Here is a 22083-nt window from a genome sequence, read left to right as displayed (position 1 = left end):
CTACACAGTGGAGCAGTGTGGGAGTTGCTCCCCAAGATAAAGTGACATGCATCCAGGGACAGAAGCCAGGACACTAACCCATGTCTGAGAACACTCGTCCCACCCGTCAAGGGAGTGAAGCAGATGCAGCACCCAGAAGCCAGGCTGTTCTTAGGGGCTTCAGTGAGTGCTACTTCTTTGAAATGAAGCAATGTGCTGTGGTTTCTTTTGCCCTCAAAACTTGAAAGCAAGGGTTGTAGCTTGGTGGCAGGGCGATGGCCTAATGTGTCAGCACTAAGACTCAAGCTCTGTCACTGAAGAAAAAAAATCATTAGATAAAAATGTGTCCTAGATGAGCCTGGTGGCCCAAATCTGTTATCCTAGTTACTTAGGAGGCTGAGACACAAGAATCAAAAGTTCAAGACCAGCCAGAACAACTTAGCGAGACCCTGTCGCCAACAAATTAATAGAGGGTTGTGGGCGTGGCTCAGTGGTAGACCCCCTGCCTAGAATCCCCCAGTGAGGGGCTGGGGCATGGCTCACTGGTAGGACATTTCCTGCACCATTCTGAAAGGTCTCGTTCAGCCTTCTCTTCGGAAACTCAGTTCCGTGGCTGCGTAAATGCGTCATGGCTTTGGGACAAGCAGCTAGATCGTTTTAGCTTCTCAGTGAGTCATCGTGGGCTCTCACATGGGCTCTGCAGCGTGCAGCGTTGGCGGGGCACCTGCCACCTTTGGCTTGGGTTCCTCATTCGGAAAATGGCCTGAAGACGTGGTGTCGCCCTCCAGGGTCGGGATGTGGAATAACACAAGGAGGAGAGTTAGCTCCACTTTGCGGACACGGACACGTAGTATCCTTCCTCCTACCAGCTGCGTGGCTTTGGGCCTCCCGCTGCTGCGCTCAGCTTCTACACCCATAGCGTGGGGGATAGCAGACATGACATCATGGGATTGTTGTGGCGGAGTCGAAGCGGGTCCACTTTTCCAGTGGGCACATGAGGCTCAGAGAAAGGACACTCCTCCCTGGGGTGGGACTCTTGCCGACCTCCTTGTTCTTCCTTACACCTGCCCTTCCCTCTCTTACAGCCAGAAGCTGCAAGGTGAATACTTCAGGTACAAAGGCATTCCCTTTCCAGTCGGCATGTATACACCAGAGAGCCTCAGTCTGGCCGAGAACACTAGCAATGTGCGGGACGACGACATCTTCATCGTCACCTACCCCAAATCAGGTACCTGTGGTGCTAGCCTGGGCTCAGGGAAGAAGGGAGGAGGGAAGGGAGGAGCCTGCTTTGCAGAACCTGGGAGCTTGTCCTCTGCTGGGAGCACCTTCCTTTGCACTGCGCCCTAAGTCCCTCATCCATGGAGACTCTGAAGGTCTGCTAATCTAGGGCTGCAATAGTGTCCCCAGACCTTCTAGGTCCCCTAAGCCTTCTTAGCATTGTGTGCCATCAGCTACGTGTGGTTTGGTGGGTAATTTGTTCGTTTTTTTTTTTTTAAAGATTTATTTATTTATTATATATAAGTACACTGTAGCTGTCTTCAGATACACCAGAAGAGGGCATCGGATCTCTTTACAGATGGTTGTGAGCCACCATGTGGTTGCTGGGAATTGAACTCATGACCTCTGAAAGAGCAGTCGGGTGCTCTTAACCGCTGAGCCATCTCTCCAGCCCAGTTTGTTCGTTTTTGTCAAGACAGGTTTTCATGTAGCCTCGAACCTCTGGTCCTGCTGCCTCAGTGTCTCAGGTTCTGGGATGGCAGTGTGTGCTGCCAGGCACAGCCTCATTGATTAAATCTCTGCTTGCCCACTGGAAGCTTGATCTGGCTCTCTCTCAGAGCTTTGTCTGCCTTGGCTATTGCTTGTTCTCTGAGCCTAGAACCATGCCCGCTGTGTAGCACGTTTGTGGAGGATGCCCCGCCTCTCCATTTCCTTCTGAACTCACACGCAGAACGCTACTCAGTCTTCACAGATAAGGAACGCAAGTGAGCTTCCTGCTTTTCTTTTTTGTTACTATAATAGATCACCCGACCAAAAGCAACTCAAAGAAGAAAGGCCTGGTGTGGTTCGCACTTCCAGACCACAGCCTATCATAGAGTGAAGTCAGGCCAGGAACTCAATGAGGAATTGAAACGGAAGTCAAACAGGATCCTGCTGTGACTGCCTTGCTCCCTATAGCTTGCTCAGCTAACTGTTTATAAAACCCAGGCCCCCTGCCCAGGAGAGGCACTGCCCAGAGTGGGCTGGGACTTCTTATACCAATTAGCAATCAAGAATATGCCTATAGCAGCATATGTCTTTATTCTAAGCACTAAGGAGGCAGGGGCGAGCCAGGTGAGTTTGATCTACATAGGAAATTCCAGGCCAGCCAGGGCTACATAGTGAGACAAATAGTAAATAAACAAGAAACATAGTTAAGGGGGCTGGAGAGATGGCTCAGTGGTTAAGAGCACTGACTGCTCTTCCAGAGGTCCTGAGTTCAAATCCCAGCAACTACATGGTGGCTCACAACCATCTGTAATGGAATCTGATGCCCACTTGAAAGCTGTATGATGATACATAATAAATAAATATTCAAAACAAAAACAAAACCCTGACTCATCCTACCTGCCCCAAGTGTGAACCTTACAGACATCAGGCTGAGAGAAAAGGAATTACATGGGGCCCTTAAAATAGCCATGCTTGGAGGAAAAAGCCACTAGGGAGGGTAAGTTAACAGGGGCTGCCTGAGGAGAGAAAGGAGGGCATTTGTTTAAGGATTACAGTTTCTGTTGGAAAAATGACAAGCTTTGGGGGGTGATTATTGCAAAACGATGTGGTTGTATTTAAATTAAATTTAGTGAAGTCACCACTAAAGGGCTCCAACTATAAACTGGTCCCAAGAGCATAGAGAGGCAATAGACACAGGAGTAACCCCCACCCTCTATAGGGAAAAATACGCACATGTACACGCACACACAGTCATGAATTGGGGAGCGGGACTTCTTTGCCTTGTCTCCAGATTCCGCTTCACTGAGATGTCTTAGTGGAGGGTTCTTGTCATTGTGTATCCCCTAAAAGGCTCACAGATCGCCAGTGGTGACACATGCAGAACAAAGCAGAAGAATTATATTCCTTTGGCGCCCTCTCCTGGTCATTGATAACTGAGAACCGTAGCTAGAGCTAGGGAGAGCCCCACTGAGGCTGAGCCTCTGACTCCAACTCCTTTGCTGAAAGGAGGATTCAAGGGATTCAGACACAAGGCAGTGACATAGGCCTACTGTCTTTCCTAGGCCAGAGTCTGAGGAAGGAGGACCCCCAAGGCCAGTCTAGACAGTTTAATGTGAATATGTTGTTGGCGGTGGGTTTTTGAGACAGGGTTTCTCTGTGTTTAGCCCTGGCTGTCCTGGAATTCATTCTATAGACCAGGCTGGCCTCGAACTCAGAGATCTGCCTGCCTCTGCTTGCGGAGTGCTGGGCCATCACCACCCAGCTACTTAATGTAATTTTAATGTTTCATGACAAAAAAGTCAAAAGAAATAAGATGTAGCTCAGCAGTACAGGCCCCTGCCTAGAATCCCCCAGTGAGGGGCTGGGGCATGGCTCAGTGGTTGAGTACCTGCCTAGTATTTCTGAAATTCTCAACTCAATCCCTCTTAATATAGTCAGACAGATAAAAGACAAAACAAAACAAAATCCCCAAAAATAATTGGTCAGGTGTACTGCATTTAATCTCAGGGCACAGGAGGCAAAAGCAGGGCGATTTCTATGAATTTGAGGCCAGCCCAGTTTGCATAGTGAGTTCCAGGACAGCCAAAGCTACATAGTAAGACCCTGTCTGGAAAAGAACAATGACAAAAATAACTAAATAAGGGCAGTTAAGTGTCTTACCAGGGAAATGCACTTGCTGCCACGGCCGACAACTCGAATTTGAGTCCCCAAACTCACAAAACGGTCAGGCATGGCAGATAGCGTGTGCCTATAATCCCAGGGCTGAGGGGTAGAGACAAGTAGACCCTGGCGACTTTATGGCCAGCCAGTTTAACAGAAATGGTAAGGTCCATGATCACTAGGAGACCCTTTCTTTAAAAAGAAAGTAGAGAGTTATAGAAGATAGTGTTTCCTTCTGACCCCCACACACTCAGAAGTGGGTAAATCTTAGAAAAGCATGCAGGTACCAGAAGCACAACACCTTCTCCCCCCCCCTTTTTTTTTTTTGGAGCTGGGGACCAAACCCAGGGCCTTCTGCTTGCTAGGCAAGCGCTCTACCACTGAGCTAAATCCCCAACCAGCACAATACCTTCAAAGGCTGCAGCCTGTCTTTTGCTAGTTTGTGGGATCTTCTTTCTCCCACCCTTCTCCACTCCTTTACTTCCACTCTTTCAACCCCTGACACTAGATAGGAGAGAGAAAAGGACAGAGAAGAAAGGAAAGAGCTCCCTGTATAAAGTCAGGGATCCGAAAGCAGTTATTAGTGTTAGACTACTTCCTGCTGATATGTAACATTCCTTGGGGCGAGTTAGATCTTTGCCATCAGAATATCTAATTTCTTCTTGTTTCTAATTTGCACATGACTACTTAACAAACCACAAGTAGCAACCAGCAACCCAAACTGCCTCTCGCAGCTCTAGAATTTATATACCCTCTAAAAAAGTCCACAGAATTCCAAATGTCACACAGTCTCAGAAACTATCTGCAGCTGGCAAAATCACACCCCTGCTAGAGCACGAGGCAAATCACAGTCAGCTGCTGTGAAGCAGCCCCACCCATGTCCTACACCAGGGATTAAAACAAAAACTCTCTCTCTCTCTCTCTCTCTCTCTCTCTCTCTCTCTCTCTCTCTCTCTCTGTGTGTGTGTGTGTGTGTGTGTGTCTGTGTGTCTGTGTGTGTCTGTGTGTGTAAGAAACCAAAATTCCAAAGTTGTCATTATGAAAGGTGGTGGCTGTGTTACAGAGCCTTTGGGGCTCTGTGACTGAATGATGGGTTACCACCTGCTCATTGGGCTGCAGTCTGTCATGCAGATGAGCAGAGATAAGCAATAGGCAATACACAGGGCTAATACAGCAGTGTCTACTCTGCACATGCCCAGGGGCCCCACAGCCAGCCAGCACTGGTAAGCAGAGTTATAGTTCTCCCAGAACTGGAGTTCCTGGTGGTTATATTTTTTAATTTTATGCATATGGGTGTTTTACTGCCATGGATGTCTGAGCATTATGTGCGCGTGCACGTTACCTGCAGAGGCCAGAAAAGGGCCAGAACATAGCCCGCCCTCTGCTCCCCCTGCCATAGTGTGTGTGTGTGTGTGTGTGTGTGTGTGTGTACCACAAAGCGTGCACGGGTCAGAGGACAACCTGTAGGAGTTGATTCTCTCCTTCCGCTATGTGAATCCTAGGACTGGAATTCAGGTCATCACGCTTGGCCGCAAGTGCCTTTATCCTCTGTGCCATCTTGATGGCCCTAAACCTTCTTTCTTTTTAAAGAATTTATGTGGGAGATGGCTCGTTGGTTAAGAGAATTGACTGCTCTTCCAGAGGTCATCCTGAGTTAAACTCCAGCAACCACATGGTGCTCACAACCATCTGTAATGAGATCTGATGCCCTCTTCTGGTGTGTCTGAAGACAACTCAGTATATTTATATACATAAAATAAATAAATCTTTTTTTTTTAAGTTTTTTTTCCCCCTTCGGAGCTGGGGTCTGAACCCAGGGCCTTGAGCTTGCTAGGCAAGCGCTCTACCACTGAGCTAAATCCCCAACCTCAAAAAAGAAGTTTTTTAAAAAAATAGAATTTATTTAAGGGATGCTAGAGAGATGGCTCAGTGCTTTAGAGCACTGACTGCTCTTCCACAGGTCCTGAGTTCAATTCTGAGCAACCACATGGTGGCTCATAAGTATCTGTGATGGGATCCGATGCCTTCTTTTGGTGTGTCTGAAGAGAGCTACAGTGTACAGTGTACAGTGTACAGTGTACTGCATAAATTTTTTATTTTATTTTTTATATGGATGGGTGTTTCACATGCATCATGTCTATGCACTGTGTGTATGCATTGCCAACAGAGGCCATAAGAGGACGTCACATCCTCTGGAGCTGGAGTTACAGATGGTTTTGAGCTGCCGTGTGGGTGCTGGGAATTGAACCTGGGTCCTCTACAAGTGTGGTCAGGTCTCTCATCCACGAAGCCATTTCTCCAGCTCCCTTTGTCTTCGTCAGTGTTCTGTTGCTGTGAAGAGACAGCCTGACCAAGGCAACTCTGATGAAAGAAAGCATTCATTGGGGTTTGGTCCATTATCCTCATAGCACGGAGCACGGAGCACGGTAGCACGGAGGCCAACATGCTTGAGAGAGTTCTACAGCCAAGTCCTCAGGCAGCAAGGAGAGAAAGACACCGTGACACACTTCCTCCAGCTTCTCCTAACCCTTTCGAATAGTGCCTTCAACTCTGTGAACCTATTGGGGGCCTTTCTTATTCAATCACCACACTCCTGGTCTTTTGCTTTCTGAGATAGGGTTTCAAACTGTATTTCAGACAGGCCCGGAATTCCAAGTGGTCCTCCTGCCTTAGCCTCCAGGGTGCTGGAATGACACTCATGACCACCACACCTGGCATGTCCCCTGCCTCGGGTCCTGCTCTCCTAGCTGGCTTCAGATTGCCACCCCCTCCCCGCCCCATCCCCTCTTTGCTCCCACCTAACCTTCCTGTTCTCCTGGTAGGCACCAACTGGATGATTGAGATCATCTGCTTAATCCTGAAAGATGGGGACCCCTCGTGGATCCGTTCGGAGCCCATCTGGCAACGTGCACCCTGGTGCGAGACCACCATAAGTGCCTTCAGCCTTCCAGAGCGGCCCAGTCCCCGCCTCATGTGCTCCCACCTCCCTATTGAACTGTTCACGAAGGCCGCCTTCAGCTCCAAGGCCAAGGTGAGGTGGGTGGGCTGTGGGTAGAGGTGTAGAATTAGCATGTGCCCCTTGGTAGGCCACCTTTTATTTTTTTTATTTTTTTTTTTTTTTGGTTCTTTTTTTTCGGAGCTGGGGACCGAACCCAGGGCCTTGCGCTTCCTAGGTAAGCGCTCTACCACTGAGCCAGATCCCCAGCCCAGTAGGCCACCTTTTAAAAGGGAGTGGACTCTAGGCTAGGTGTGGTCATGCGTGCCTGTCCTTCTAGTATTTGCAAAGTGGAGGCAGGAGAGTGGCCATGATTTCCAGGTCCTCCTGGGTTACAAAACAATACCCTGTCAGACAAACAAATTAAGCTGGCCAGTGGTGGCTCACCTTTAATCCCAGTGCTTCGGAGGCAGAGGCGGGGGATGTCTGAGTTTTAGGCCAACCTGAGCTTACAGAGCGAGTTCCAGGACAGCCAGGACTACACTGAGAAACCCTGTCTCAAAAAATAAAAAAGCAAAACCACAACCAAAAACTTGACAGAGGGAAACAAACTGCTAAATCGATGATACAAGAGCAAAGTCCCGGGCTGCAGCCCAGTGCTGCATGCGCTGGGCATGGCTGTTTGCGTGTCTGGTTGGTTGGTTTGGGAATTTTTCTGTTTGCTGTTGTTTTCCTGTTTTGGGTTTTTTTGTTTTTGTTTTTGTTTTGTTTGTGTTTTTGTTTTCGTTTGTTTGTTTTGTTTTTTTCAAGACAGGGTTTCTTTCTCTGTGTAGCCCTCCCTGGCTGTCCTGGAATTCATTTTATAGACCAGGCTGTCCTCAAACTCCCAGAGATTCCCCCTGCCTCTGTCCCCCCCAATGCTGAGCTTAAATGTGTGCACCACCGCTGGCGCCAGGTTGATGCACACCTGCGATCTGAGTACTCAGGAGATAGAAGCAAGAAGATCATCCTTAGGGGGCTGGAGAGATGGCTCAGAGGTTAAGAGCACTGGCTGCTCTTCCAGAGGTCCTGAGTTCAAATCCCAGCAACCACATGGTGGCTCACAACCATCTGTAATGGGATCCGATGCCCTCTTCTGGTGTGTCTGAAGACAGCTACAGTGTACTCATTAAATAAATCTTTAAAAAAAAAAAAAAAAAAGAAGATCATCCTTGGCTAAGTAGTAAGTTCAAGGCCAGCCTGGGATAATACAGCAGTGGTTTTTTTTTTGTTGTTGTTTGTTTGTTTGTATGTTTGTTTTTGTTTTTTTTTTCGGAGCTGGGGACCGAACCCAGGGCCTTGCTCTTGCTAGGCAAGCGCTCTACCACTGAGCTAAATCCCCAACCCCTACAGCAGTGTTTTAAAAAAACAACACAAAAGAGTATGTTCTGCCTGCAGTCTCAGAAGAAGGGGGCGAGGCAGGCCGCCTCAGGGGCAGGATCCTGCTGTATATGACATCTCCTCCACTCTCTGTCTGTATACAGGTGATTTACTTGGGCCGGAACCCCCGGGACGTCGTGGTCTCCCTCTATTATTACTCTAAGATTGCTGTACAATTAAAGGACCCTGGTACACCTGAACAGTTCCTTCAGAATTTCCTCAAAGGAGAAGGTGAGGACGAGGAAGGGAAGAGTCAGAAGAAACAAAGCTGGGGAGAGATTGGGCGAGCAGAGGTGGATGCAGAGACCAGGAGACCAAGACAGAGACCAGGAGGCAGAAGAGCTATGGTCCCTTCTCTGCTCGGGGATGGACGGGACAGGGGTGGACTGCACAGACAGGAGCTGACTAGGGTGGGTCTCTAGCCCTGGCTGAAAGGCTCCAGGCAGCCAGGACAGAGTGGCCTGCGCAGCCTGGTCCTGAGAGCCATGTGGTCCTCACACACCCTCCACTGCCTGCAGTGCAGTTTGGCTCCTGGTTTGACCACATCAAGGGCTGGATCCGGATGCGGGGCCGAGAGAACTTCCTGTTTATCACCTACGAGGAGCTGCAGCAGGTTTGTCTGGTGTCTGCCCTTGGCCCTCCTCCCTTACCGCAAGCTCCCGGATCCCTGCCAACTTCCTACCAGTCCATGTACCGGGGGGAAACAAAACTTGTAGAGGTCTGGGGATGGCAAAGGCAGTGACAATAGACAGATGGAGCAAATCCACTCAAGATCAGATGGGATGGCCACAGAGACAGCAATAGTGGAAAAGCAAGCAGCCAGGAGAGTCTGCAGCCAGAGCAGCCAGTACAAAGGCACTGAGGAAGCTGCCTCCCCCTCCTCCTCCTCCCCCTTCCTCTTCCTGCTCCTCCTCATCATCCTTCCTTCCTTCTCTCTTCCATCATGCTAAGTCTCATGTAGCCCAAGTATCTGAAGATGACCTGTTTCCAACTCCTGAGATGGCATCAAACCCCGGCCTCCCTGACTGCTAAGCACTGTCTCAAGTGTGCTGTGCCCATCTACCCGACTCAGCCTCCCCAAGTGCCCAAGTGCTGGTATTCCAGGTGTATTCTGTAGATGTCACCCATTTACCCTTTTCAGTTTGGGGGACTGAACCCACATTAGGCAAATGCTCTACAAATGAGCCTTAACTCCAGGTCCTCACTGGGAGATTCTTGGCAAGACCTCTCCGTCCTTAGCCCTTGTTTTATTACCTTAGGGTCTTACTACGTCTCCCAGCTGACTTTGAACTGTCAACCTCCAGGGACTAAGGTGACAGGCTTGTGTCACCAAGTCTGACTTCTAGAGACCTGCATTTTGTAGTCTTGGAATTACAAACCGGTCACCACTTTAGACTCTCAGTGTATAGGGCGTCTCCTCCTCAGAACCAGTGAAGAGGGTGGCCCTGAGCAGAGCGGTGAGGAGTGTGCCTAGCCCTGAGTATTGTGCCCACGCCAAGCCCGACCCGGCCTTGTCTCAGTGGGAATAACTAGCTGGGGTCTGAGTAAGGGCATATCACATTAGGAACAAGGAGAGCCAATACCTGGCATCTGCAGCTGAGTACCGGTGAGGGCCTGCAGGCCGCTGCTCCCAGAGGAGGGGAAGGAAGGGACCAGAGGCAGAAAGAGGCAGGTGGCACGTTCATAGCCAGCCAGAGCTACATCGAGAGTCCCTGCCTCAAACATATAAAAGACAAGACAAAACAAAAGGCAATAACAAAAACCCAACAGTAAAAGAAAAAGGCCCGAGAGAGGGCCCCGCAGGCAAGAGCACAGCTGCTGTTGCAGAGGACTGGGCTAAGGTTCCAGGCACCTGCACGGTGGCTCACAGCTGCCTGTAACTCCAGTTCCCGGGGATTTGGTGACCTTCTGTGGCCTCTGTAGGCCACATGGCATACATACATACTGGCAGGTAAAACACTCGAACCTGTAGTTCTTTTTAAAGATTAAAAGAGTTACACATTGGGTTGGGGATTTAGCTCAGTGGTAGAGCGCTTGCCTAGGAAGCGCAAGGCCCTGGGTTCGGTCCCCAGCTCCGAAAAAAAGAACCAAAAAAAAAAAAAAAAAGAGTTACACATTGACTCATGGTGAAGTCGCTTTGTACCAAGCCCGACAACCTCAGTTCAATCCCCAGGTGTGGAAGGAGGGAACTGACCCCTGCCGGTTGTCCTCTGACCCCCACACGCACACATAAACAGAGGGTACACACACACACACACACACACACACACACACACACACGTAATATTTTTTTCAAAAGTATATAAACATATATATTAAAGTGGCAGCAGATCACCCACTCTGAGCTGTGCAAATTGTAACTTTTTTTAAGTTTACCCTGGTAAACTTGTTACCAGCAATGTTCAGAGGGGAGACTGGAACTTTAGCACTCTAGAGTGGACTGGTTGTTTGCCTAAGACAAGCACAGCCTGCAGCCCCCCCATTCTATCCTGATAAAGTTCTTCTGACGGCACGGTCTAGAAAAGGCTTCAGCGCCATGTCTCCCTCCCTACAGTTTCTCAGGTTTTATTCTCCAAACCAAAAACTGGGCCATGGAGCCAAGCACGGCTTCTGGGCCACTCCTGGGGTGCGCGGCACCGCCCACACGTGTGTTTCTGGGACAGGCCTGTGGCTCAGAGAATAAAGGGTTATGAAACCAGGAATGGCCTGGAAAGGCAGGCTATGGGACTGTGCCGTGACCCGCTATGCAGGGCGCGGGATGCCGTGACCGGCTAAGAGCTGGATGCCGTGGATGGCTGTGAGGTTGAGGGGACCTGTGGGGCTCGGGGGTCAAACCTTCCAGTCTGAGCGATGAGGCTTTGAACCTTGCTGTCTCTGGACCTCTCTGTTCTCTGATTAGGGTGGGACGTTTCTTTCTTTCTTTCTTTCTTTCTTTCTTTCTTTCTTTCTTTCTTTCTTTTTTTTTTTTTCTTTTTCTTTTTTTCGGAGCTGGGGACTGAACCCAGGGCCTTGTGCTTGCTAGGCAAGCGCTCTATCACTGAGCTAAATCCCCAACCCCTGTGTGGGACTTTTCTTACAGATGTGAATGAAGACTTAGGTCCAGGGACTCGAGCCAAGTGTCATGAGGAAAGCAGCAATTGAGTTTATCAGTGACAAAGGGCAAATCAAGAAATCTTGTGCCAAGACCTGAAGGGAGGACAGCATGGGAACAGTGGTACGGGAGGAAGGGGTTCATACCAAACCACTCTTGAAACCCAGGCCTGGGGTTGGGGATTTAGCTCAGTGGTAGAGTGCTTGCCTAGCAAGTGCAAGGCCCTGGGTTCAGTCTCCAGCTCCTGAAAAAAAAAAAAAAAAGAAAGAAAGCCAGGCCTGGGGCCACTCTGTCCCATGTCCTGGGAAGCCACTGGCTCGTTAGAGCCAGGGAAGACTTGGTGGAACCAAGGAGGCAGAGGCAGATGGGCTAGGAAAGGGGCTGCAGAGGTGAGGGTCTGGCAAGGGAGAGCGTGATCGGTGGACCAGGATGGGGATGCTGGGGACACAGAGATGAGGACATACACAAGAAGACAGGCAGGTGGGAAGGACAATGATGATGATGGACAGGCATCTTGACTGAGGCAGACAGGGAAGGCTAGACTCCAGAGACCAGTGCTGGGCGTACGGGAGGAGCAGAGCAGGTCTATCCACGGTGTCTGCTTCAGACACAGCAGTGTTCTCTGTAAGCTGATTCTGCCAACCTACACTCCCCTACCTCCTGCAGAACCCTCTAGAACTCTGGGGAACAGGGAGACCCAACACTTTGGCTTCAAGGTGGGGAAACTGAGGCAGAGTTGGGAACCACTCCAGGCCAAACAAAGTGGTTCCCACTCCACTGACAACCGCTCTTCCTACCCCAGGACCTGCGAGGCTCCGTGCAACTCATCTGTGAGTTCCTGGGCCGGCCACTGGGTGAAGAGGCCCTGAGCTCTGTGGTGGCCCATTCAGCTTTTGCTGCCATGAAGGCCAATAACATGTCCAACTACACGCTGCTGCCGGCCAGCCTGCTAGACCACCGCCAGGGGGCGTTCCTGCGCAAAGGTACCACTGTGTGCTTCTAGCCAACCTCACGGCTTCTCTGGGCCTCCATTTCCCCAGAAGCCATGTGGAACGTATAGGGCCACCTAGACCTGTCTTCACTCTTAGCAGGAGGTCTGGCACCGCCCACCGACCTGCCTCCATCTGGACTTCTCCCTGGAACAAAGCAGGGCTCCAACAACACGAGGTTCAAGTCCCCAGAAACTTTTTTATTAGCTAATGCCCAATGCAGAATAATTCAGTCTTGCCTCTCAGTGCTAGACTTGAGGTCAGCCTGGGATACTAGAGACCCTGGCTCTAAACAGAACAGGACAACTACCACACAGGATCTCCAGGTGATTCAAGTCAGTCCCTCGTCCCCAGATCCTTCTGCTAGGTGATTTCATGTTCAAAATTCCAAGACTTGACAAGAGGTGACACAGCTAAAATCTAACAAGCTATTCGAAAGAGTCTTTGCCACACAGGCAAGAGGTGGAGCCCTAGTAGTCACGAGACGTGAGGGACCAGTACTCAGGATTGTGTGCTGTGGGGCGGGGGTACCTTGCTGAGGCAGCTCTCTGGCTATGAGGAACTCAGACTGGTCTGTTCATGAGAAGAATCTAGATCGCCTGGCTGGGGTGGACTGGCCATCAAGTCAGAAGAGTGCTGAGACCATGTTGGGTATCTGAAGGGAACTAGGGTGGAAGAGACTTGTGCTGGCAGAGGCAGCTCCCAGAGGAGTCGATGAAGGTTGTTGAATGGGTGCTTGGGTGTCAAGAGGGAGGGGAGTTCTGAGAAAATATCTGGGAGGTCAGAGGTCAAAGGACAGGGCTGGCATGGGGTCACCTAGGTGTAAGGGAAAGAGGCGGTAAGCATGGGGGACTCTGGTCAGCTGGCACAGGAAGTGTGGTTGGTCCTGATGAGGGAGGCTGAGGGAACATCCGACAAGGCTGGGAGGGGAGTAAGAAGGTACCCCAGCAGCTCCTTACTGGTCTCTTCCTATGTCCCCTCCAGGGATCAGTGGCGACTGGAAGAACCACTTCACTGTGGCGCAGAGTGAGACTTTTGACCAGGTCTACCGAGAGCAAATGCACGGGCTGCCGAGCTTCCCCTGGGACAGGTCCGCAGAGGACGGCAGCCCTGATGGCGAGACTGAGCCCAGCCCTAGCCCCAGCCCTGGCCTAGCCTCTGATGACCCCAACCCAGGATCCTCACAATAAACTTGTCACTCCAGCCACCCCTTCCTCTGGGCTGCACTTTCAGGGGCAGGCCGGGGATCCAGCAGGCAGAGCAGCCAGCCACACACCATGCAGACAGAAAGCATTTGTGCTGCGGGAGACTCACAGTGACTCCATGCTTGGGAGGGAGAGGCCGTAGGATTGCAAATTCACATCTAGCCTGGGCTACTCAGCGACCGCAAGAACATGACACGATACAAGCGGCTGGGGACCCAGCCCTGAGCTTGAATTCAGCAGGGTGCCAGGTCCACTGTCCCACAGGCCTGGGTCCCTAAACCTGAGGGGAGCCCTGGGTCTGAAGAGAGCTTGGGAGGATGCTGGGGTCTGGACTCTGGAGCAGAGTGGGCAGGGAAGGTAACGGTTGGGGATGGGAAGGCTGTGGAGGTACATGTCTGTGCTCTTGGAGTTTAATCTGAGCAGAAATACAGGAAAGCACTCTGAGGTCCTCCCTTAACTCCCACAGAAAACTCCAGACATATTCTAGTGTCCCCAGGACTTTGCAGACTTTTTTTTTTTTCAGCTTTGCCCATATCCCCCCTTAGCCTCCATTCCCATAATTCTCCTCTCCTGGACTCACTTTATCTATGTCTTCTCTGTCGTAGGCTTGCCCCACTATGTCTTTACACAATACATGGTGAGGCAGCTGTGCCTGTCTTTGCATCAATCTTGTCTGCTGCTCTGAAACTCTCTGCCCATTGTCCAGATGCTAACACTGAGCCCTTAGCTCTGATGAGCTCACCCAATTCTAGAGCAATAAAGGCCAATCCCTTCTGCTGCCAAGATCCTAGACTAGAGGCCGTAGACACAGCCAGCGTCTGGTTGGGGCTATAAACTGACCCATGGCTGGCCAGCCACATCTGGCCAGGGTTCCTGTCAGCGTCGCCTTCCAGAACCTGAGCCAGAGGCCCAGTCTGATGTGGTGGCATTGTCTCCCAGTCTCCTTTGGGCTGGGGAAAGGTAACGCAGGCGGCGTTGGGCTGGAATCGGTAGGGGACCAACCCAGGGCTGTGACCGGAGATCCATCTCAGCTCTGGGCCCACCTCCAGTGCCCCGCTGCCTCATCAGGGCCCTGGCTGGAGTGTCCTTGGAGCCCCAAGACTTCTTGGGCTGTGAAGAGAAAAAAAGGTGAGGAGTTGCTGGGGCTCAGCTGGTGGAGTGCCAGTCTCGAATGCACAGGCCCTGGGTTTAATCCTCAGCACTGCAGAGACCAGTCATCGTGGACACCCTTAACTGCAGCACTTAGGAGCGGGGACCACATAAAACCCCCTCTCAAAATAGGGGGGAAAGAGACTAAGAGATGGCTCAGTAGCTTTGGTGTTGAGACCATCAGTAAGAGTCTGTGCTTGGAGGCACAGACAAGGGAATCCCGAGGCTCCTGAGGCTCCCTGGCAGCCAGGCTGCAACAGCCAGCTCTAAGAACAGAGATGTTTAAAAAAAAACAAGGTTGGAGAGTGACAGGAAGAACCCCAGGATTGACATCTGGCCTCAACAGGCCCACACCAGCAAACACCTACATACACAGGAGCACACATACATAAGAGGAGGAGCCAATATCTTGGGGCCCAGAGACAAGGGAAAAGGGATAAGGGGTGAGAGACAAGGAAGAAGTAAGAGAGAGGAAGATGGGCGGGGAAGGAGGAGATTTGGAGGTAGAGACATAGAAGTCAGAGGTGGAGGAGGGAGGTGTTGGAAATGGAAGGAGAGAGAAGGTAAGGGAGGAGGTGGATGGAGGTACCTGGGAGGAGACAGAAGAGGGGAGGGGAGGAGGGGGTGACAGGTAGAGAGAGGCAGGAGAGACGACAGTAGAGATGAGGAAGACAAGGGAAGCCAGAAGGACCCAGAGACTCTAGAGCCAGGGGGATATAAGTGGGAGGCCTGGAAGCCCAGACCCATGTGAGACGCCTTTCCTCTTGCCTTGCAGCTGTGGAAGAGCAGGAAGCAGCTGCAGCCATCCAGGGAACAAATATTTGCTGAGGGAGGAGAACCTTGAGGCGGCGAGGTGGGGACCTTGACCGGGTCACCCCACTCCTTTTCCTTTAGGTCTAACTTCATTGACAGACATGATAGAAGTGATTCTGCTCCAGTTACCAAGGAACAGATTGGGAAACTGAGGCCAGCAGGGGTTAGCTCACTGAGGGGTGTAATCCCATCTGCCGGCATCCTGGCTAAGACTGCCTGTCTCTCCCACATGGCTCTGCTTCTTCTCATACAATATGCCTCACAGTGAGAGAAACTGAGGCGCAGAGACAGCCATTTCCAGCCCAGGACTATCCAAGCAGCTAAGCTGGACTCAGCCAGACCTTCATTCTCCATACAAGAGCAGACAAGATTCTCAGTACCCCTGACCCCCTCCATTTCCCCCAACACCCTAAAGACAGTCAGATGTAGGAAGTCAACAAGTCCTATGGGGAACAGAGCTAAGTTCCAACCCCTCTCAGGAGCCTCAGTTCCCACATCTGTAAAATAGGTTAAGTTTAATGGGCCTAGTCAGGCACGGTGGTGCACACATGTCATCCCAATACAAGGAATGTGGAGGCAGGAGAATCAGTTAAAGGCCAGCCTCAGCTATACAACTGTCTTTCAAAATGAGAACTACTTCCTGCTTCAGATGTCCCAGCAGAGCCTTCCTATCACTTGGCTTCTGTGCCTCAGTCCTCATCAGGGGGGCTCTCACCTCATTTTCACCATCACTGGATCCAGAGAGCTGTGACAGGCGGCTGAGGTCCCATAAGGAGCGGCTGGGTCGGGTTGGGGGACCACTGGTGGTCCTGGTGCGCTGTACACTCCTCAAGATGTCACTGAGAGCTGGCCCTGTGGTGGTGGGGGTCTCCCGTCTGTCCCCTTCGAGGATGTGACAGGCAGCCAGGCGGTGAGCCAAAGGCCCGTCAGACAGCAGTGGGGCCACAGGGGCCACAGGACAGCGTAGGGCCACACGGTGTGGGCTTCGGGGCAACTGTGGGCCCTCAGGAGGACTGAACAAAGGGCTTCGAGCTGGTGCTGGTGGGAGCGGCCTGGAGGCTGCGTACAGAACTCGGAACTCCTGACTGAAGGCATCTGCAATTTCTCCTGTGAGCAGGGTCACCAGGCCCCGGTGCAGGCGTGAGTCACTCCATGTGAAGCTAGGGATGTAAGGTGACAGTTAGGAGCTGTACAGGGTGGTACCCACCTTAGGCCCCAGGCCCCCGTGGTCTTAGGACATGATCTCCCAGGCCTCAGCTCCTCTGGTGAATAGAACAGTAAGTATCTACCTTGCTGCTAGTCACCAACCTGGGAACAGCATGGTAATAGAAGCTGTAATCCTAGCACTCAGGAGGTTGAGGCAGGAGGATTAGGAGTTCAAACACAGCCTCAGCTACATTGTTCCAGAAAAGCCTAGACTACATGAGACCGCCTCAAAACAAACCACAAAACAAAACCCAGGAAACCCTTATGCTGATCACCTCAGGTTAGATGAGCGTAAGCATGGGCTCTGCTCTGTCCCACTGAGAACATCTCAGAGCCCCAGTTTCTCATGCAGTTGATCTTCTAATGCCCACAGGACCGTTTCCACAGACTCGTCAGAAAGGCTGCATTTCCTAAGCGCGCACACTGCATACCAGGATCCAAGAAGCACATTTGCCACACAGAGCAAGTGCCCTGCATGGGGCCCACTGGCTGCCAAGGGTGGTACCTGCCCTCAATGTCACATGACCATGACTTTAACTCCTCCAGTGCAAATTTGAACATATGGGGGTCTTTCGTGCATCAAACATTATCCTGTGGCCTCAGCGGGCCATTGGTAAAGTGAGATTGCCGAGGGCAGGTTGAGCTTGTCATAGCAGCAGCGAGTTGGCATTATGGGAGTGTCCTTCAAGTACCCTTACCTTGCCAGGTGACAGTTCTGGTCCCTTCAGCCCGTGGTGGGTCAGGCTACAACCCCTCCCCCACCCCTAGCCATCAAGGAACCCTGAGTGTCTGTGAGGTCACTGAGTTCCATGGCCCAAAGGCTTGTGGGCAGGGGTGCTGGCCCATCTCCAACCCAAGGACTCAAGAGCTCCTGAGAAGGACACATTGAACCAGAAACACTCCAGGACGAGGGGCAGGAGGTGTTCCAGGAGGTCACACTCGGCTATCCAGGAGGTCGAGGAAGCTCCCGGCCTGGCTCGGGTGCTATTCCCGCCGCCAGGCCACCATGGTCTTTGGCTGGCTGCTGCTTCTGGTGTTGGTTCTTTGCCCTGGTGGGACAGGCATCAAGGACTGTGTCTTCTGTGAGCTGACTGATTCCGCTCGGTGCCCGGGCACACACATGCGCTGTGGGGATGATGAAGATTGCTTCATCGGCCACGGAGTAGCCCAGGGCGTGGGGCCCATCATCAACAAAGGTTGCGTGCACTCCACCAACTGCGGTCGTGAGGAGCCCATCAGCTACATGGGCCTGACATACAGCCTCACCACCACCTGCTGTTCTGGCCACCTTTGCAATGGGGGTGCTGGCCTTGCCACGGGGGCTACCAGCCTGTCACTGGGCCTGCAGCTGCTCCGGGGCCTGTTGCTGCTGCTTCAATACTGGCCGTAATCCACAGGAACTGCAGGGCCTGGGGCTGTGCCCCGTGGCCCTATCTCCATCCCTTTTCCCCATTAAACGACCAGAGGTGCAGTCTACCTCCTGTGGCCCTAGCTTCCTCCATTCTAGGACCCGTGGTTGGCAGGGTGGCAAAGCCCCTGGCATGCCATCGTGTGGGGTGCGGTCCGTGGCTCTCACCACTCAGCTGTGCCCCATTGGTCCTAAGAGGCACATCTTTTCAAGTTAATGCAGATGCTTCTTTATGTTGGCATCACCTTAGGGTTGGTGAAATTCGGTAAAAAGCAGTAACACCAGATGGGGTTTCAGAGGACTTTTTTTTTTTGCCGGCAGGAACGATTTTTGAGGCAGAGTCCCCTGTATGCCAGGATGGCCTCCAATTCTCTACATAGCTAAGGATGGCTTTGACCTTTGTGATCTTCCTTTCGTTGTGTGTCACCACATCCAGCCCTGAAGCACTTAGGTCATGTGTTGGCTACCGCTGTGCCCTCTGGCAATGCCAAGATGAGAGTGTCACTCCAAAGCACCGTGGTTTCGGGGGCTGGAGGCAGTGTCAGTGCCTAGAGGGAATTTGCCAGGCATGCATGTTCCCACCAATGGCCAGGTGAACGCAGGCAGCTGCATCCACACATTTGCTGAGTATGGCCTTCCGTACCCTTCGAGAATAGTGCTTCCTAGTTGGCACCTCTTACCCTGGGCACCTGGCCATGTCTGGAGGATTCTAGCACTGCCGTGCTGTTGAGAATGGGTAAGGGACATACCACTGATATCTGCTGGCTGGAGGCAGGGATGAGGCTCAGTATGCACAATGGATGGGAGCCCACAATAGTCTGATCCCTACTGTCTCTTTCTGAGGGCAGCACAGAGAAGGGAAGGGAGTTGCCTGAAGTCACACAGCAAGTAGCTGGCTGTGGTTAGGATCTGAATCCAGCTCTCTGGCACCCAGAGTCCAGCCTCAGTTTACCAAGTTGGGATTCACAAGGCCACTCACCTGGCCAACAGCAGAGACAGCCCTAAGTGTTCACTGTGGCAGAGCGCCTCCTCCCGGATGAGTGTGTGAGCCCGTTTTAGAGCTGAGTATGGAGCACAGAGGCCCAGAAAGGATGCTCCACCATCACGACTCCTCCCCCATCATCTGAGCATGTCAAGAGTGTGCTGAGCACAGGGTGTCATGAGGGGACACACCTGTAGGATCCCGAGATGACCCTGTCACCGTCCAGCAGCAGGAACTTCTCCCGCACATGGCCGCTCACCTGCCGTCGCCTTCGGCTCTGGAAGGTGTGGCCCTGTACGGTCCGGATATCCAGGTTCTGGGAAAGGGCATATTCTATGATACCATGGATAATGTCCCAGCATCCCCAGGGCCACTCACCGATACCAAATCTTAGGAGTTCCGGGGATAACTAGCTATGGCTCAAGGATACCTACAGAGCAACCCCCCACCCCCACCCCAGAGACATGGGTTTCAGATCTCAGGGAACCCCAGTGACCTAGCCACCCATGGAAATGTCCCCCTCTGAGGAAAAGGGGCGTTTAGATGGCTCTGGCCTGGCTCCTACCTCAGTGGTCCACAGGTTCACCCCTAACTGCTGGGCTAGTGCCAGGAAGGCTGGCAGATGTTGGTGGTCAAGCAGTAAGTAGACAGGAATCCATCGGCGGGTAGCAGCATCCACCATGTCTCTGAGCAGGTCGGGGTCGGTGAAGATGTCCATGACTACGGCCACCAGCTAGGGTGAAGGAAGGGTAGACAGAGGATGAGGGACTGCGGTACTGTGGGTAGGGTGCTCTGGAAACATTGGCTTCAAGGTCTGACTTCCATGGGATGCTCAGGGGCGGCAGGGAAACACCCACCCTGAGTCTTTGTGGAGTACGAACCAGGCTGCCCTTTAGAAGACCCATTTCCAGCTGCTCAAAATTCATCTTTAATCCCCATAGATTGTCCTTCAGAATGCCAAAGGTCCCTGACTCCAGGTTAGGGCTGGGTGCTGGGGACCAGGAAGCCTAGGCTATTAAGGTGTGCCTTACAGGCAGACGGTTATGGTGGCATGACTCATCAACCAGGTCACTCAGAACAGTAAGGTTCAGCTGCATCGTGCCTGTTTCGCCATGGCCTCTAGTCTTAGAAGGCTGTACATATTAACCCCTGTAGACTACTTGGCATTGGAGCCACGGAAACCCCAAGAAATAGGACTTGGGGAAGGAGGCAGGGGGCTACATGGCAGGGAACTACCCCTGGGGCTTTCCTGGAGGAAGCTAGGTGTCTGGTTTGGTGTGAAAGGGGCATACTGACACAAATGGTCACAATTTAGCTCCAGAAGCATGGATACCAGGTCTCAGGGAGTGAGAGGCCTCTAGGTCTGAAGGGGAAAGGAGAAAGCCTGGGTTCCAGACCCAGAGGAGCAGGAGTCCAGCCTTGCAAATTCCGGGAGGGTATAGGGAGAAGCCTAGTACTAGTCACGGGGTGGCACCCACCTTGCGAGCAGCCTGGATTTCCTGGCGTACCAACTCTTTAACTGGTGGCTGGCCCTCGCCTGGTGGCTGGGTGTAGAGTTGTGCTCTGGTGATTCCCTTCCAGGCAATGTCTTCAGGCCAGCCCAGCCGCAGCGAGGGTGCGGGCTCCTCAGACTGTCTAGGCCAGTAGGTCAGGCTGCCAAAGTCCCCATCAGCGATGCCTGCCCCTGTGCCTGTTGCACCAGGCTCCTGACTCGGTACTATCCAGTCTTCAGCAGCTGTAGCCAGGGCCTGAGCCTCATCTGCACTCAGAAACGGGGGCAGCCTCTCCTGCTGCACGCAGGCCCAGAAAGCCTCCTCACCACTGCTCAGCAGTGCTTCCAGGGCTAGCCTCTGGCCCTCCGAGTACAAGGAGGCAGGGCAGGCCTTGGTCGGGGCTGGCTCGACAGCCCCCAACTCCTCTCCTTCCAGTGCGGCCAGCTGGGAGGCTGCCATTGGAGCCACACAAGGCCTCAAGAGGCCAGGTCCTGGATTGTCTAGATTGCTTTTGGAGATTGACCATCTGGGGTCCTGTGATATTATATGGCTACCCAAAGCCCTCGGGGTAGGTCTGTAAACATCCACACAGCTCCCTGAAGTTGTCCCTGATTCAGTCCCTACAGACTAACCACACCCTTACACCATCCATCTGATCACATGTGCCTACTGACCACCTATCAGTCAGCCATGTCTCCCATTTTGCCTCTGCCAAACCACAGGACCACCTTCAACTCGAAGGCACAGCAGCTTCAGGTGACTCCTGGCGGCTCGGGGGCAGTCAGGCAGGTCTGGCTACCAGTCTAACCATTTTCAGGTAAATGGCTGCTTGCCTGTCCTTGGTCACCCTGCTTGTAACCAATGGCTGTGGCCTGCCACTTTGCTTATCTATGCTATCTGACCCACTCTTTCCTCCTCCATTGCCGCATGGTAATTTCACTTCAGGTTTGAGTCTGAGTTTTTCTTGCCCACTGCCCCAGCTTTCACAGATCTACTCTCACCCCTCCCCCAAGGCACTCACCAGTCCTTTAGTGAGGGAAGTCAACCTTGGCCGTGACCCTCAAAACCAGTCTGAGACTGGCCTCTGACTGAGAGCCTAGCCTGGGTTTCTTACCAGTCCGACTCCTGCCTGTGCTCTACTTCCTGGACAGGAACCATGCACCCGTGAAGCCTGAAGTAGGTTCCAGCCAACTGGCACCACATAACCCAGAGGGGCTGGAATGAGGCCAGGTCTCCTCCATCTGCAGACTCCAGGCCCCACCGGGTCTGAGGCCCAGAGCTGCTGACAAGCTTCCTCTAGAGCTGCTCTCCACCCAACAGGGAGCAATTGTCAGGACACAGCCCCTTGGGCAAACATAGGGGAGGGACTACTCGGCATCTTGCTCAGAGACTGGCCAAGGCAGGGCCTCACCTGTTCCCACGCCCGCCCCCACATCCCCCAGAACCAAGTTCTAGGGAAAAACTAGTCCTAGGAGGAAGCAGGTGAACACAATACCCAGAGGCGGGGCTGTAATCACAGGCGAAGGCTGCACAGGTGCAGGACAGCT

General features: G+C 52.4%; 3 protein-coding genes across 6 annotated transcripts in view; 2 read left to right on the top strand and 1 right to left on the bottom strand.

Annotated features, from left to right (window-relative positions):
• Sult2b1 (sulfotransferase family 2B member 1) overlaps window positions 1-13487 on the top strand; it is a 61131-nt gene extending 47644 nt beyond the window's left edge. For 2 of the 4 annotated variants that reach the window (NM_001039665.2, XM_006229031.5), the window contains exons 2-7: window positions 1065-1207; window positions 6669-6877; window positions 8305-8431; window positions 8719-8813; window positions 12094-12274; window positions 13265-13487. In NM_001039665.2, coding sequence (NP_001034754.1) covers window positions 1065-1207; window positions 6669-6877; window positions 8305-8431; window positions 8719-8813; window positions 12094-12274; window positions 13265-13470 — 961 coding nt within the window. In that variant the 3' untranslated portion in view covers window positions 13471-13487. Of the gene's footprint in view, window positions 1-588; window positions 1208-6668; window positions 6878-8304; window positions 8432-8718; window positions 8814-12093; window positions 12275-13264 lie in introns of those variants that run through there. The other 2 variants (XM_063284237.1, XM_063284246.1) reach the window with 2 other exon arrangements.
• Fam83e (family with sequence similarity 83, member E) lies at window positions 12460-21804 on the bottom strand. Its single transcript, NM_001427638.1, has 5 exons — window positions 20522-21804; window positions 19609-19776; window positions 19235-19359; window positions 16163-16607; window positions 12460-14595 (listed from the first exon to the last, which is right to left on the bottom strand). Exons 1-5 carry the CDS (start codon window positions 20993-20995, stop codon window positions 14362-14364), a joined length of 1446 nt encoding a protein of 481 aa, NP_001414567.1. The 5' UTR covers window positions 20996-21804; the 3' UTR covers window positions 12460-14361.
• Window positions 17455-18128, top strand: Spaca4 (sperm acrosome associated 4). Its single transcript, NM_001109623.1, has one exon. It carries the CDS (start codon window positions 17660-17662, stop codon window positions 18041-18043), a length of 384 nt encoding a protein of 127 aa, NP_001103093.1. The 5' UTR covers window positions 17455-17659; the 3' UTR covers window positions 18044-18128.
• Window positions 21805-22083: the final 279 nt, after the last annotated feature.

Source organism: Rattus norvegicus, chromosome 1 (genome assembly GCF_036323735.1).
Source record: "Rattus norvegicus strain BN/NHsdMcwi chromosome 1, GRCr8, whole genome shotgun sequence".
In the NCBI taxonomy this organism is placed as follows: Eukaryota; Metazoa; Chordata; class Mammalia; order Rodentia; family Muridae; genus Rattus; species Rattus norvegicus.
This window is presented reverse-complemented; position numbering and strand designations above follow the sequence as displayed.

What these genes read in the sequence shown, in the direction of transcription:
- Spaca4 (NM_001109623.1), top strand. Translation starts at nt 17,660, where the DNA reads ATGGTCTTTGGCTGGCTGCTGCTTCTGGTGTTGGTTCTTTGCCCTGGT.
- Fam83e (NM_001427638.1), bottom strand. Translation starts at nt 20,995, where the DNA reads ATGGCAGCCTCCCAGCTGGCCGCACTGGAAGGAGAGGAGTTGGGGGCT. An exon ending in AAATCCAGGCTGCTCGCAAG is followed by an intron (nt 19,777 to 20,521) that starts GTGGGTGCCACC and finishes CCTTCACCCTAG; the next exon opens with CTGGTGGCCGTAGTCATGGA. An exon ending in CCAGTGATGGTGAAAATGAG is followed by an intron (nt 14,596 to 16,162) that starts GTGAGAGCCCCC and finishes TTCTCTTCACAG; the next exon opens with CCCAAGAAGTCTTGGGGCTC.